We start from the raw sequence: 15688 nt of genomic DNA, 5'->3' as shown, positions 1-15688 counted from the left end.
TTTTAATCAGGTGCTTTACATCGTTGGTACACAAACTGAAATTAGCGTGAGCGACAATATTCACACTTGGACAACTGCGTGATATAAAAAATGCTAATTATTAAATAAAACCTCCATGCGTAATGTTTCTGAGTCACGCTGTAAAACGTGAAGCAACGTTAAACACACAGCCGAAAAAGTTTCTGCCTGCCTCGTGATTGTTGTCATGAACGCACATTGGAACCTTGCCCTTTCACTCAAAAGTGTTTACTAATCTAGGAAATGCAGACGACTGTACACAAAACATAGTAGAACAGTAAGCCATTTTAGACACAACACTGGTTTGTTTAGTGGAATTGTGCAATTATTTCTCCACACATGATGCAATGTCACCAATCTGAAATTTTTTCAGCAGGAATCGCAGCATGGTTCTGAACCCGAGACTTCCTGTAGGAAGTGGTGTGAGTTCGGTTGCACAGGAACTATTGAGTGATTCACTTTAAACATGACGTACTCGGGTCTACACTTGTTTAGAAAGAAAAGTATCCTGCGAAGGTGTTTTAGCCGACGATGATGACATCATTAGTTTCCACAAGACCCCTGTAACATTAGAGTAATAGCAGGTTTTCATTATTTCATATGACAAAACACAGAGATCTCTGCCCTAAAGACTTTCCATAGTAGAGAAATGACTGACTGATGAAATTCTGACACTGGAGACTCCTTCATAAATAAATAATGCATCACTATATCAACAATTATACGTTTTGAAAGAATAACACTACCCAGACTATGGGTTGTGTGGCGCAGAAAAAACAACAAGCCATTTTTTACGTTGGTTTATTATTATATCATAAAAGTGTAGATTACCTGAAGCATCTGTTACTATAGAAACAACGACATATTTTCTAGCATGCATATTAATATTAACCTACTGTTCGAATTTGACACAGAACTACTTTCTACACTAAGTTATACAAAAATAATGCATTAGAAAATAATCTTCTGACAGATTTGAGCATTCAGCCGTGCTGCGGTTAGAATCTTTCTTAAATAACAACACATTTTTTTAATCATACAAGTCCCTGTGAATACCAACAGTCTTAAAACCGGTGCAGTAATACCGATTTAAAATAAAGCTACTGTCAGAGCTGCTGACCAATCTGAGCAGAGGAAGGACACAAACGACACAGCGTGTCAGTTGTCCGGTGTAGAATTGACCAGTGATATAAAGTTTCCTCCTGCAGTATTGTGCCTTTTTTCAGAATATTTATTGGAAATTGGTTTGGACTTAAAATAATAAGTATTGCATTAACAATAAAATTATAGTGTATTTTAGTAGTACATGAAGTATATTTTAAAATTATACACCTAATTTATCCATCAAACCAATTTCTACAAAAATGTAAAAATAATATCTCAGATTCTTATACATTCTGTAATATAAGTACAGAATCTGCTGTGCACCTTGTTTTTGATTGTATTTACACTTGTTTTTTTTTTTTAGAATCGATGTCGAACATGTTTTTGAATCATTATGAGGGACAAAAAGTCTTTTTTCTGGATATTAATTTTTTTTTTTTTTTTTACAAGGAAAGTAAAACGTTGAAATTATTTTTAAGTTATTCTTCCAAATTAATATTAAGTTAAGTTTCATATCCATTAAAAATGCAAAGTGGTCTGAAAAGAAACCAAACATTATCCAATTGAAAATCATTCATTCATTCATTCATTTTCTACCGCTTATCCGAACTACCTCGGGTCACGGGGAGCCTGTGCCTATCTCAGGCGTCATCGGGCATCAAGGCAGGATACACCCTGGACGGAGTGCCAACCCATCGCAGGGCACACACACACACTCTCATTCACTCACACACTACAGAAAATTTTCCAGAAATGCCAATCAACCTACCATGCATGTCTTTGGACCGGGGGAGGAAACCAGAGTACCCGGAGGAAACCCCCGAGGCACGGGGAGAACATGCAAACTCCACACACACAAGGTGGAGGCAGGAATCGAACCCCCAGCCCTGGAGGTGTGAGGCGAACACTGTGTTTAAAAAGCTGTCAAAACTATGGCCTTAGGGTTACAAGGCTGTTGTATTTTATTTATATCCTCTTTTCTAAATTAATTCTATTGCTCGAAAAATTGTATTATTTTTTTTCTTTCCTTTATGTTATGTGACTACTTTAAGTTTGAATAATATGGCATTTGCATTTTATTATCTGTCACCATTTGTTATTGTAAATTAATATAATAAGATATAATAAAATAAAAAAGTGCTATAAAGTTTCCTGGTGAGATTTCAGTGTACTAACATGAACTCACCGACAGTGGCCACTGTTTCGAGGTCGTCCAGAGAGTAAACCCTGTTGTTTAAAGCTAAAGATGCTGCCATTGTAGACAATGTAGCGCTGTTTGATGTGTCGGTCTCTTCAGTGTTCAGTCCTTTAGCTGTTGTTATTATTGTTGCCATCTTGACTGTATATAAAGAACCACACCGCGTCTTTATGGAGTTAAACCGGTTTCTTCCCAATAGACGGACACCGTTGATCTTCTTTTGTTCACACTGACATAAGATTCGTTCCTATAAAGCACCATAACCGCTTAATCTATTACATAAACAAAACAACGCTATTAATTCATACACCTAGTTTATAAAGCGTTAGTAAACAAAGGCACGACTGACAACTGACATCACAAAGTTGTCCAAAAAAAACGACTCTTCTGGTATCAAGCAACACCCGCTGTTGTGTCCTTCCGTTTCTTTTCGCTGTTTGAGACATTTAAATTATTCACTTCCTCTCTCCCTTTAGTACCCACAGAAACACGAGCACCGGAAAATAAATTAAAACGAATAAAGTACGATTGACAACCGTAAGAACCAATCGGATCGATCTCGTGCTAGAAACGCACCAATGGAGCGTTAGATGGGCGGGGTTTAGACCAAGGGAGGATCTGTGTCATGAAGGCGTGGCTGTCTTTCTGTCTTTTCCAGCGTGTTTGAAGGAAACGTCCCAAACCGCAACTGATAGTGTGTACGAATGACACGGTTACTACGGTTACTCATTCATATTAGACATACTATTTAGGGGGCTAGTACATGATTTGAGACAGAACCCAGAATTTTCGGTTTGGGTGAGAGATACAAAACAAAAACAAGGAACGTCTTTATTTCCTTGTCTGGTTTATTTATTTATTTATTTGTTTATTTGTTTATTTATGTATTTATGTATTTATTTATTTATTTATTTATTTGTTATTTTATTCTTTATTATTTCTCATTTTCTTTAATTTTCTTTCCTATATTCCTTTCATTTATTTATATATATTTTTTTTTATTTTACTTTTAGCATTCTTGTCGTTTTTATTTTGTCTTTTGTTTATTTTGTTTCTTCATTTTCATTTCTTTTTTTAATATATATTAATTTTAATAGGTATAATAGAGATAAATATACGCACATAATGCATATAAATAAACACACATTTTTTTCACCTTGCCTGGTTTATTTTCTTTTTTTAAAAGTCAATGCATTTCATGCTTCATCTTTAATTTTTTTTTTTATTTATATATATATATATATATATATATATATATATATATATATATATATATATATATATTTGTTAGTTGAACTGAGCTTTTAAACAAACTCTCTGAAATGTTATTTGAAATAGATATACTGATAATATATAGGAAAACATGACATTTCTTCTAGAATTAGTCATGCCATTAATCCCTGCCTGACTCTACACAGCCCTGTCATTTACACCTGACACTCCATGCTGTAGTGTGTATTGTGTGACTGCATGATGAAATGGTGGAAAAAAAAAATCCAGACTAACAGCTGCCTTCTAGAGGAGAAAACCTGGGGTGTGTTTCAATCAGCTCTCTAGCTCCCTAGGTGGTGAATCAGTGTATCATGTACACGTGTTTCAGGCACTGCTACACACACTGGTTCACCACACACTGGGACGCTGTTGACTCAGTTGCTTGGAAAAATTTGTAATTTGTTTAGAGGTAGGGTAGGTATTTTGAGGAATCATGAAATTTGAAATGAAATCCTGACTTTTTGGTGATGTGTTATTTATTTATTTATCGCAAGTTAATACACTGTGTGACTTACAAGAGAGACTACATAAAGAGTACATACAACCCTCTTTCCAAGAACTCCTGAGCCGTCCTAAATTACTGCCAGCAGCCGGTTGGGTTCTCAGGCGACTCTTTAGATAGACGTACGCACACACACACACACACACACACACTTTTACAGAAGAGGCCCTTTGACTCAGTGACTTACTGACCTACCGGCAAACAGTCTCGTATTTCACTGTGTACACCCTATACTCACTCTCGTCTATAGGCCGTGTGCCATATGTACGACCCTTCTGCAAGCATCAATGGCAAGAAATGTTAAATCTAAAACCAGATATTTTTCTTGTGCTCTTGCCACCTCATTTGTTGGATGCAGTCAGTTCACAATTTAAAGTGCGAGTCTCGATGTTATACTTCTCTCTGCAGCCTGCACACCTTCTATTCTTTCATCTTTTTTGTGAAATGGTTTTCTGTTTCGCACCAGCATGGCGGAAATTAGAAAAAAACAAACATGTCTCATAAGACATGTAAAAAAAATTATCCGTCACAGGTACGTTTGATTCGCAATTTCGGTGACAAATAAAGCAATCGTTATATGTTCAAGATTTACATTGGAGTTGTTACCAGAAACAGACAAAATTTCATAATACAAAATACAATATAACTTCCAAGTAAATGGATCATAATAAACTAGAAACTACTGCAACTGGATAGCAGACAGAAACGCATACTCAGCGCTACTTATAAAAGTAGATAAAGGTATTCTCACATTTTAAAAAAGAAGTATGTTAGATATCCTTAAAAAATGATAATAATGGTCACCTGTCATCTATGTTCATCTGTCTAGTCTTTCAAATGTACCACAATAGACTTGTTTACATTTAATAATCTGATTGAGGGCTCAATCAGACTGAAAAGCCTTAAAGACTGAAAATGAACACTGAAAAGGTTCAAAGAAAAAAAAAACTACAAAAATATAGTGTTAACGTTCCTACAGCTTCAAATGTTGCAGCAGCGTTGTATTCATGTTAATTAAATGTTAGTTATCCTATTATACAGAGCTGCAAAACAGCAGTTCTGGCTGCAAGGCGGATCACAGGTGTATGTCAATGAGCTTATTATTATATGTTATTGTATCTATACAACAGAAGAGAGAAAGAGGCTGGTGAGGGAGCTGCTAAAACATAAGTAATGACAGGAACAAAATTGTTTCATCAGGGCTGTCAACTTGTCACAGTGTCAAGTGTCACACATTGAGAGTGACATTGAGAGTGACAGTCACGCATTTTGGTCTTTTGTCACGCTCTCCCGCCACACATCGTATTTCTCACGCAAAAAAACTTTTTGACTATTTATCATATATTTAATATATGATATTTGCCGCAGCGCCCAAAATGTATCAGTCCGCACCATTGTCTCTATGGAACCGTGCAGGAATCAAGCGAGTCTCCCCTGGAGTTCTTAGTCGAGCCTGACACTTATCAGCCAATCAAAAAAAAGAGGCTACACAATAGCCAATCAGAAAATAGCACTATCTTGGTAAGATTTAACGCAACAACCAATGAAAAAAAAAAACATCCATTAGAGAGGGTATTTTTCGATGGTCGGTTTGAACAAAACTTCAAAACAAAACAGCTTGTCTCTGGACGGGACATTGTCCTCAATCACGCTTGCCTGTCTTAAAAACCTGAAAGCCCTGGTTTCATGATGTTGTACAGCATTAACTGGAACTATAATCGTGTGAAAATCGTTTGCTTTATCAGAACATCATCAGACAGACAACATTTTTTTAAAAATCTTAAACCAGAACAGAATTTGGTCTGTTGCTAATCTGGTATCGTTAGCTGCTAACAATCCTGGATTAGCCTGAGGGAGTTTGAAAAAGATACACTCTTCTTTGAAAGTTATGATGAACCAGCTAACAAAGGCAAGCCTGCGGTATCTGACTGCTAGCTTCAGTGTTTATAGCTTAGCAACATATTAGCTACAGAATTTTTCTACACATTAGAATTTGCATGTTGCGAGTGTTTATATTCTATAATATAACATATTGCATTTAAACAGATCCCCGCACACTGCTGTGTTTGATTCATCTTTATATTTTCCAAGGCAAAGAATGTCTAATTAGCATGCATCTTGTATAAAAGAAAGTACATAAGCAGTAAAAGGAATACTAGCCATCCCTACAAAATAAGATCCTGATGAAATTCTGTATCACAGATCGTGTCAGCAGTCATGGAAACAAAGGACAGAGGACAGTTAGGCAGTGCTGTTAGCCCACGTGACACTAATAAAGCTTCTAGCGGCTGTCTGTTCTTAAAGCTTTTAAGGTTATCACACTCTTCAGACAGTTTGTGAAACGTCACTACTGTCCTTGAACCACTGAACATTTGGTGAAAATGTGCGAATGTGAGTTTGACAAGATGGAGATCGTTGGTGACAAGCCAAAACGATGTTCAAGTGGGAAAGAAAAGTACTTATCCCAAATATGTGTTTTTGATATGAGACATTTTTGTACAATATATTCTAATAATAATAATAATAATAATAATAATAATAATAATAATAATAATAATAATAATAATAATAATAACAGACATCAAAAAGATAGATAATTGGCTTCATGCTAATCAAATGAGGATTTCAGACATTCAACTCCATGTGGTCTTAGAGGACAACAACCTCCTAATCAACACACAACTGTGGGACTGTATCTGACTGTAGAAAGGACATTCTTCATAATAACACTCTCCAGTGCTTAAAATAATTTATAATAATCACACCCCCAGTGTCACCCAAATGAGGATGAGGTTCACTTATAAGTCTGGTTCCTTTCAAGGTTTCTTCCTCTTCCATTTAAGGGAGTTTTTCCTTACCAAATTCGCCTCAGTCACCTCAAGCTTGTTCATTGGGGATAAATACAAACACATTTAAATACAAATCTAATATTAATCTTGAACTTTTTGATCTTTGTTAAAAGCGCTAAACAAATACAATTGAATTAAACTGAACAATTAGCTACAAAATGGTGATCATTGGTGACAGGACATTGGTGACAAGTGATGTCCCTATTGCAGTCTAAAGACATGGCTTGTAGAATGATTGGCGTCTCTAAATTGGCTGTGTGAGAGATGACATACAGGGTTTCCCACGCATTGTGCCATGAGTCCCTCAGGATAGACTCCAGGCCTCTGTGTAGGATAAGTGCTTTTCAAAATAGATGGATGGATGAATGGATGGAGAATTATTGTCACCCCTGAATTTAACTTCACCAACTTTACAGCACTGAGTCCTCTGCTATAATACAGTACACCATTATGTTATGTAATGGAATAAACCATTTTGGGGTTGAGTTGTCATTGGAGATAGTTAAACAATGGGGTTGAGTCACATGGACTGAAGTGAAGCAGAGTTTCTTTTTAGAACAAAGGGCTCAGCAGCTATTTATCAACTGTTACAATAATGAGCCTTACTATTTTTTAAGCCAAGAAATTATGTAGACTTCTTTTTACAAACACTGACATTGGAAACTTCTCCGGTTTACTTTAAATCCCGGTCTAAGTGGTTTCTATAAAGCAAGCGTGTTTAATACAAACCTTGTAGTCGGCATTACACTACTGTTCACGCTGCTGTTATAGAAAACGAATCAATACCCTCTGACCAATCAGAATCAAGCATTCAAAAGCTAGGTGTCTTATTAAATCAAACAAATAAACAACTGTTATATTGCGTCATTTCCTCTGTTTATATCCTGTTGCATTACCGACTCCCGGATCGTTTTTAATCTGTTGCTAACATGATTGTGACAGCGTATTTAGAAACGTCAGTTTTTAAGTTCTAGCATCTGCCATAGGACATCGAGTAGTTTATCTTAATCCGATTTTGCAAATGGCATCTGCGTCAAATGTAATATATTCACCCAGATTTAATCAGTGTAACGTAATTTACTATATAATGAAAAATCATTTAGCTTCTTTTTTCTCAGACAGTTTTCTCTACTAATTGAGTCTGGTGTAATAGTTTCTGGCAAAAAAAAACAGACAATGAAGTGAAACCGAGGAAAGTTCCTGCATGAGCTGGAGCTCTGGTATGATCCAGACTGACAGGTAACAAGGTTGTTACACCCTCTCCTAAGGCTGAGAAATATCTGAGGTAACTCACCAGTGCTTCATAATCAACAGGTGAAGTTTCCTTTATTACCACGTGGTAAAATCAGCTCACTTTATGTTAATTTTTTACTTTGGACTGAACGCTGACATTTCCAAACAACACGTTTGCTGACGTTTCCTGAATGCTAACACAGTTCTTCATTCACCAAGGGGCTAAAAGTCAAAAAGGTCATTCAAGGTTCTGGAACTGGGGTAAAACAGGCAGATGATTTAAGAATGCTCATATATAATGATAGGCTGTACGTTATTTCATCAGAGATTCTTCGTCAACATATAAATTTGGATGGGATTTACACCAAATGGTTATCTCAGATTTCTGTTTTTGGCTGACAGAGTAAGGAAAATAATGTGCTCATCTGCTGCTGTAGCCCATCTGAAAGCATGTTCATGTGAGTTCTGAGATGATTGTTATTCTCACCACATTTGTAAAGAGTAGGTAATTATGATGCACAGGGCGAGTCTTACCATTCCCCCATGTCCTCGACTGGATGCTTTTTTGTTTTATAACCATTCTGTGTAAAATCTAGAGCCTGCCATGTCTGAAAATCTCAGAGTTTGACAGAAACGTTAACTGAAGATCTTGATCTGATGATTTAAGGCATTGTGCTGCTGTCACATCGACTGATCGGATAATTACATAACGGCATGAACTCCTGTATAGATCTATAGCTGTATATTACCTGGGATTATTTCACTACTTTCTCACGAAAACTAATCCGTCTTTACATGTAATGAGTACCAGGTTGCATTTTCTTTAGTAATCTCTCTAACATACTGTAGACTCTAACTGAATGACTGACTATTTGACAGAAACCTTGCCGGTCCCACAACTCCTCAATCCCTTTTTCTAACCTTTTCCAGTGTTCATTTTAGCTATACACTGTCTGAACTGGAAATAGAAGCCATACAAGACATACAAAGTTAGACACAGTTGTCATTCTTCAGACATAAACATACACATACACCGGCAGCTATATTGAGCGTGTATCCTTGGCGACAATTTCACCAAGCATGAAGAATATAGTACCAATCTAGCCAAGCGTAGACAATTCGTCACACTGTTGTGAACTGTCACAAGGAATATTTATATCCATGAAGATACAGGACCTCATCCCGTAAGAGTGGACTTTTGTAGCTGACAAGCATCCGAATCCGATTCGCCGTGCGGTCGTTTCCTCTCCTCTCACAGCCAGCACTCTGAAAACCCTTATATGATTTCGAAATCCAATAATGTCATGAACTCCCAGTCTCACAAGGAGGAAAGAAGTGCTGAAGCACACAGCTCAGCGGTTTGAGAACACTATCTTTTCATGCGGCGGATTGCATTGACATAGCGGCCAGCTGCTGCTGTATTCGAAATTCTACAGAGACCTGCTAAAACAGCGGTGTCAGGCCACAGCAGTACAAGATGAATTAGTTAGGGTGGGTTAATATGCAGTAAACCTCCTTTAGGAATCAGATATACACTAGCACTTTATTTAGCACATCTCCAAGTAGATTACTAAAACAGTTGGATAGTAAAAGATATGCTTATATGGCTTTAGAAATTGCTAATTTGGCTGTTAAGTCTTTTATACAATCAGAATAAGAATAAAAATAAGACAAAATGATCCAGTATATCAACATTTCCCTCAGATCTGTTGGTTAAATTTCTTAAACAAGACTGTACAACTCAAATGACACATAATTAGCATCAAGTCCTTATATAATACACGTGGGCTTCACCACATCAACAAACAACAAGACTTTTAATTTAACAGCATTTAGTTTTTCACTGCTGAAGCGGTGAAGAGCGGGAAAAAAACGAATCGTCTATGAATGGTAACCTTTGAATGTTTTTATATGAGATAATTAGTGATCATTTTAACAGCTAACTTGGATTTCAATTGTTTTAGTTTACTGGTAGTTTTAATTTAGTCTGCAAAAAAATGCTAGGGTATGTGTAAGTTATGCTAGTTGTAGCTAGCTAACATTGGATTACCCTATTTTAGCTTTGGTTGGTTTTATATACTTATGCATTATATATATATATATATATATATATATATATATATATATATATATATATATATATATATATATATATATATATATAATTACCATAATATTATAATAATAATAATAATTATTATTTTATTAGCACATTATATATGCATTATCCATCCATCCATCCATCCATCTTCTACCGCTTATCCGGGGCCGGGTCGCGGGGGCAGCAGTCTGAGCAGGGACACCCAGACTTCCCTCTCCCCAGACACTTCCTCCAGCTCCTCCGGGGGAATACCGAGGCGTTCCCAGGCCAGCCGAGAGACATAGTCCCTCCAGCGTGTCCTAGGTCTTCCCCGGGGCCTCCTTCCGGTTGGACATGCCCGGAACACCTCCCCAGGGAGGCGTCCAGGAGGCATCCGGAACAGATGCCCGAGCCACCTCAGCTGACTCCTCTCGATGTGGAGGAGCAGCGGCTCTACTCTGAGCTCCTCCCGAGTGACCGAGCTCCTCACCCTATCTCTAAGGGAGCGCCCAGCCACCCTGCGGAGGAAACTCATTTCGGCCGCCTGTATCCGGGATCTTGTCCTTTCGGTCATGACCCAAAGCTCATGACCATAGGTAAGGGTAGGAACGTAGATCGACTGGTAAATAGAGAGCTTCGCCTTGCGGCTCAGCTCTTTCTTCACCACAACAGACCGGTATATCGACCGCATCACTGCAGAAGATACACCGATCCGCCTGTCGATCTCCCGCTCCATCCTTCCCTCACTCGTGAACAAGACCCCAAGATACTTAAACTCCTCCACTTGAGGCAGGAGCTTTCCACCAACCCGAAGGGGACAAGCCACCCTTTTCCGGCTGAGAACCATGGCCTCGGACTTGGAGGTGCTGATTCTCATCCCTGCCGCTTCACACTCGGCTGCAAACCGTCCCAGTGCACGCTGAAGGTCCTGATTTGAAGAAGCCAACAGGACAACATCATCTGCAAAAAGCAGAGACGAAATCCCGTGGTCCCCAAACCGGACTCCCTCCGGCCCCTGACTGCGCCTAGAAATCCTGTCCATATAAATAATGAACAGGACCGGTGACAAAGGGCAGCCCTGCCGGAGTCCAACATGCACCGGGAACAAGTCTGACTTACTGCCGGCAATGCGAACCAAACTCCTGCTCCGGTCATATAGGGACCGAACAGCCCTTAGCAAAGGGCCCCGGACCCCATACTCCCAGAGCACCCCCCACAGATCACCACGAGGGACACAGTCGAATGCCTTCTCCAGATCCACAAAGCACATGTGGACTGGTTGGGCAAACTCCCATGAACCCTCCAGCAACCTGGTGAGGGTATAGAGATGGTCCAGTGTTCCACGACCAGGACGAAACCCACATTGTTCCTCCTGAATCCGAGGTTCGACTATCGGCCGAATTCTCCTCTCCAGTACCCTGGCATAGACTTTTCCGGGGAGGCTGAGGAGTGTGATCCCCCTGTAGTTGGAACACACCCTCCGGTCCCCCTTCTTAAACAGAGGGACCACCACCCCAGTCTGCCAGTCCAGAGGCACTGTCCCCAGCCGCCACGCGATGTTGCAGAGGCGTGTCAACCAAGACAGCCCCACAACATCCAGAGACTTGAGGTACTCAGGGCGGATCTCATCCACCCCCGGTGCCTTGCCACTGAGGAGCTTCTCAACCACCTCAGTGACCTCAGCTTGGGGGATCGATGAGTCCTCAACTGAGCCCTCTGCCTCTGCTTCCTCAGTGGAAGACATGTCGGTGGGGTTGAGGAGATCCTCGAAGTACTCCTTCCACCGTCCGAGAATGTCCCCAGTCGAAGTCAGCAGATTCCCACTCTCACTGTAAACAGTGTGAGCAGGGCACTGCTTCCCCTTCCTGAGGCGCCGGACGGTTTGCCAGAATATCTTCGAGGCCAACCTATAGTCCTTCTCCATGGCCTCACCGAACTCTTCCCAGACCCGAGTTTTTGCCTCTGCAACCACCTGGGCTGAAGCTCGCTTGGCCCTCCGGTACCTATCAGCTGCCTCCGGAGTCCCCCGAGCCAACCAGGCTCGATAGGACTCCTTCTTCAGCTTGACGGCATCCCTTACTTCCGGTGTCCACCACCGGGTTCGGGGATTGCCGCCACGACAGGCACCAGAGACCTTACGGCCACAGCTCCGCGTGGCCGCGTCGACAATGGAGGTGGAGAACATGGTCCACTCAGACTCAACGTCTCCAACCTCCCTCGGGATCTGGTTGAAGCTCTGCCGGAGGTGGGAGTTGAAGATCTCTCTGACCGGAGACTCTGCCAAACGTTCCCAGCGGACCCTCACAGTACGTTTGGGTCTGCCAAGTCTGTCCAACTTCCTCCCCGGCCATCGGATCCAACTCACCACCAGGTGGTGATCAGTTGACAGCTCCGCCCCTCTCTTTACCCGAGTGTCCAAGACATACGGCCGGAGGTCAGATGAAACAACCACAAAGTCGATCATCGACCTCCGACCTAGGGTGTCCTGATGCCATGTGTACTGATGGACACCCTTATGCTTGAACATGGTGTTCATTATGGACAAACTGTGACTAGCACAGAAGTCCAATAACAGAACACCACTCGGGTTCAGGTCGGGGGGGCCGTTCCTCCCAATCACGCCCCTCCAGGTGTCACTGTCGCTGCCCACGTGAGCGTTGAAGTCCCCCAGTAGAATGACGGAGTCCCCGGTCGGAGCACTTTCCAGCACCCCTCCCAGAGACTCCAAGAAGGTCGGGTACTCTACACTGCCATTTGGCCCGTAAGCACAAATAACAGTGAGAGACCTCTCCCCGACCCGAAGGCGTAGGGAAACGACCCTCTCGTTCACCGGGGTGAACTCCAACACATGGCTGCTGAGCTGGGGGGCTATAAGCAAGCCCACACCAGCCCGCCGCCTCTCACCGCGGGCAACTCCAGAGTAGTAGAGAGCCCAGCCTCTCTCAAGGAGTTGGGTTCCAGAGCCCAAGCCGTGCGTGGAGGTGAGCCCAACTATATCTAGTCGGTATCTCTCGACCTCCCGCACCAGCTCAGGCTCCTTCCCCCATGCATATGATTATATGCATTATATATATATATATACATATATATATATATATATATATATATATATATATATATATATATATATATATATATATATATATATATGTATATATATATATGTATATATATATATATATATAATGCATATATAATGTGCTAATAAAATAATAATTATTATTATTATTAGTAAAACCTCGGGCGCAAACCTCGTATGTCCAAATTTGGTCAATTTCATATTTTTTCACATATCGATGCGATTGGTCAGTCCCCACGTGGGTCTGTTATTTTTACAAGTTATTAACCAATCTAAAGTCTTGAAAATAGCTTGAGCGCAAATCTCATAACTCCATTGGACACTTCAACTGTCCACCTCTTCCTCACTCCACGGGAGAGCTTCGCGGCATATTTCATATATATATATATATATATATATATATATATATATATATATATATATATATATATATATATGAAATATGCCGCGAAGCTCTCCCGTGGAGTGAGGAAGAGGTGGACAGTTGAAGTGTCCAATGGAGTTATGAGATTTGCGCTTTAAGGAAAATAATGTGCTCATCTGCTGCTGTAGCCCATCTGAAAGCATGTTCATGTGAGTTCTGAGATGATTGTTATTCTCACCACATTTGTAAAGAGTAGGTAATTATGATGCACAGGGCGAGTCTTACCATTCCCCCATGTCCTCGACTGGATGCTTTTTTGTTTTATAACCATTCTGTGTAAAATCTAGAGCCTGCCATGTCTGAAAATCTCAGAGTTTGACAGAAACGTTAACTGAAGATCTTGATCTGATGATTTAAGGCATTGTGCTGCTGTCACAGCACAATTTGTCACAAATTACAAATTTGTCACAAATTTGTCACAAATTGTCATTTTTTCACATATCGATGCGATTGGTCAGTCCCCACGTGGGTCTGTTATTTTTACAAGTTATTAACCAATCTAAAGTCTTGAAAATAGCTTGAGCGCAAATCTCATATATATATATATATATATATATGAAATATGCCGCGAAGCTCTCCCGTGGAGTGAGGAAGAGGTGGACAGTTGAAGTGTCCAATGGAGTTATGAGATTTGCGCTCAAGCTATTTTCAAGACTTTAGATTGGTTAATAACTTGTAAAAATAACAGACCCACGTGGGGACTGACCAATCGCATCGATATGTGAAAAAATATGAAATTGACCAAATTTGGACATACGAGGTTTGCGCCCGACAGCAACGATATACATATATATATGATTTAGCATGCTGTTATAGGAAGATAAACCTCAGCAATTTGTTCCCTTTGGTAGTTTATTTCTTTTTCAGTACTTGAATATTGAAATATAAAGTTTAAGATAAACATTTTAGCTTTAATATTGTGTAACATCCTTCTGCTAAATTAGTTCTGCTAAGTTTACTTCCATGAATGTTAAAAACATAATTTCTGTTTTTTTCTGTCTCTTAATTATATGCAGATTGTGCCTTTTCCTCAAGAAACATCCTGATTGTTAAAAAGTACTGACACTGTAAAAACGTAAAAAGTACTGACACTGTAAAAACGTAAAAAGTACTGACACTGTAAAAACGTAAAAAGTACTGACACTGGATACTCCTTCCATTTCAGAACTGCTGTTTTAACAAATTAATCAACAACTCTGACCAATCAGAATTGAGATTTCTCCATTTTAGGACAAAATAACATTATTTCAGTCCAGAAAGTTTGAGAATGCTGTTACGTTAGCTGTAACCTTTAGCAGCATGTTTCAGAAAACAAAATGACTTCCTGATCCCTGGGAATGCCAAAAATACACATGCTTTAAAATGCAGTTTATTCATTCACTGGCATACTTTTAGATTACTTTCGGGAGTTTGCTTCTTTATCCATTTCTTGCACTTTACTTTTCATTTATTCATCAGAGTCCTCGTTCTTGTTCTTTCTCTCCTCAGAGATCTCGGTCATCTCTCAGAGCTCTGCCGTGCAGAACCTCATGATCCATCATTGGGATTTCCTCTTCTTGATGTGTACACCGCTTCTTGACTTGATGGCCTCTCAGGAACGTCTCTCTGCGTTCTGCTCTCTCTTTAAAGCACATGTAGTGGCTCAGAGACTCATCCGTGTGCTAAATCAGCTGTGGTTTGAAGGATTATGTTCTACTCAGCTAAGCTTAGTGAAAGGGAATGCTTGGGAGCGTCTGCGTTTTGTCTGGCAGTATCTGAAAGCACAGTTAGGATCCTGTTCCCATCTGTTTAGGTTTTTTCAGATGCTCATGATGGAGTTAGCCGCGCGTGTAATTGTCACTTAATGTAGCCTGATCATCCCAGAGCTGGTCATCCTCTACCTCTCTTACCATCTGTTTGGTGGTTAGTGTCGCCCTCTAGCTGCTAAAT

General features: G+C 40.0%; 1 protein-coding gene across 1 annotated transcript in view; it reads right to left on the bottom strand.

Annotated features, from left to right (window-relative positions):
* Positions 1-2830, bottom strand: part of prkx (protein kinase X-linked) — a 37071-nt gene extending 34241 nt beyond the window's left edge. Inside the window, exon 1 of the mRNA XM_060860428.1 lies at positions 2309-2830. Within this exon, the coding sequence (XP_060716411.1) occupies positions 2309-2456 (148 nt within the window). The 5' untranslated portion in view covers positions 2457-2830. The remainder of the gene's footprint in view (positions 1-2308) is intronic.
* Between the last annotated feature and the right edge of the window lie 12858 nt (positions 2831-15688).

Source organism: Tachysurus vachellii, chromosome 24, assembly GCF_030014155.1.
Source record: "Tachysurus vachellii isolate PV-2020 chromosome 24, HZAU_Pvac_v1, whole genome shotgun sequence".
Classification (NCBI taxonomy): domain Eukaryota; kingdom Metazoa; phylum Chordata; class Actinopteri; order Siluriformes; family Bagridae; genus Tachysurus; species Tachysurus vachellii.
This window is presented reverse-complemented; position numbering and strand designations above follow the sequence as displayed.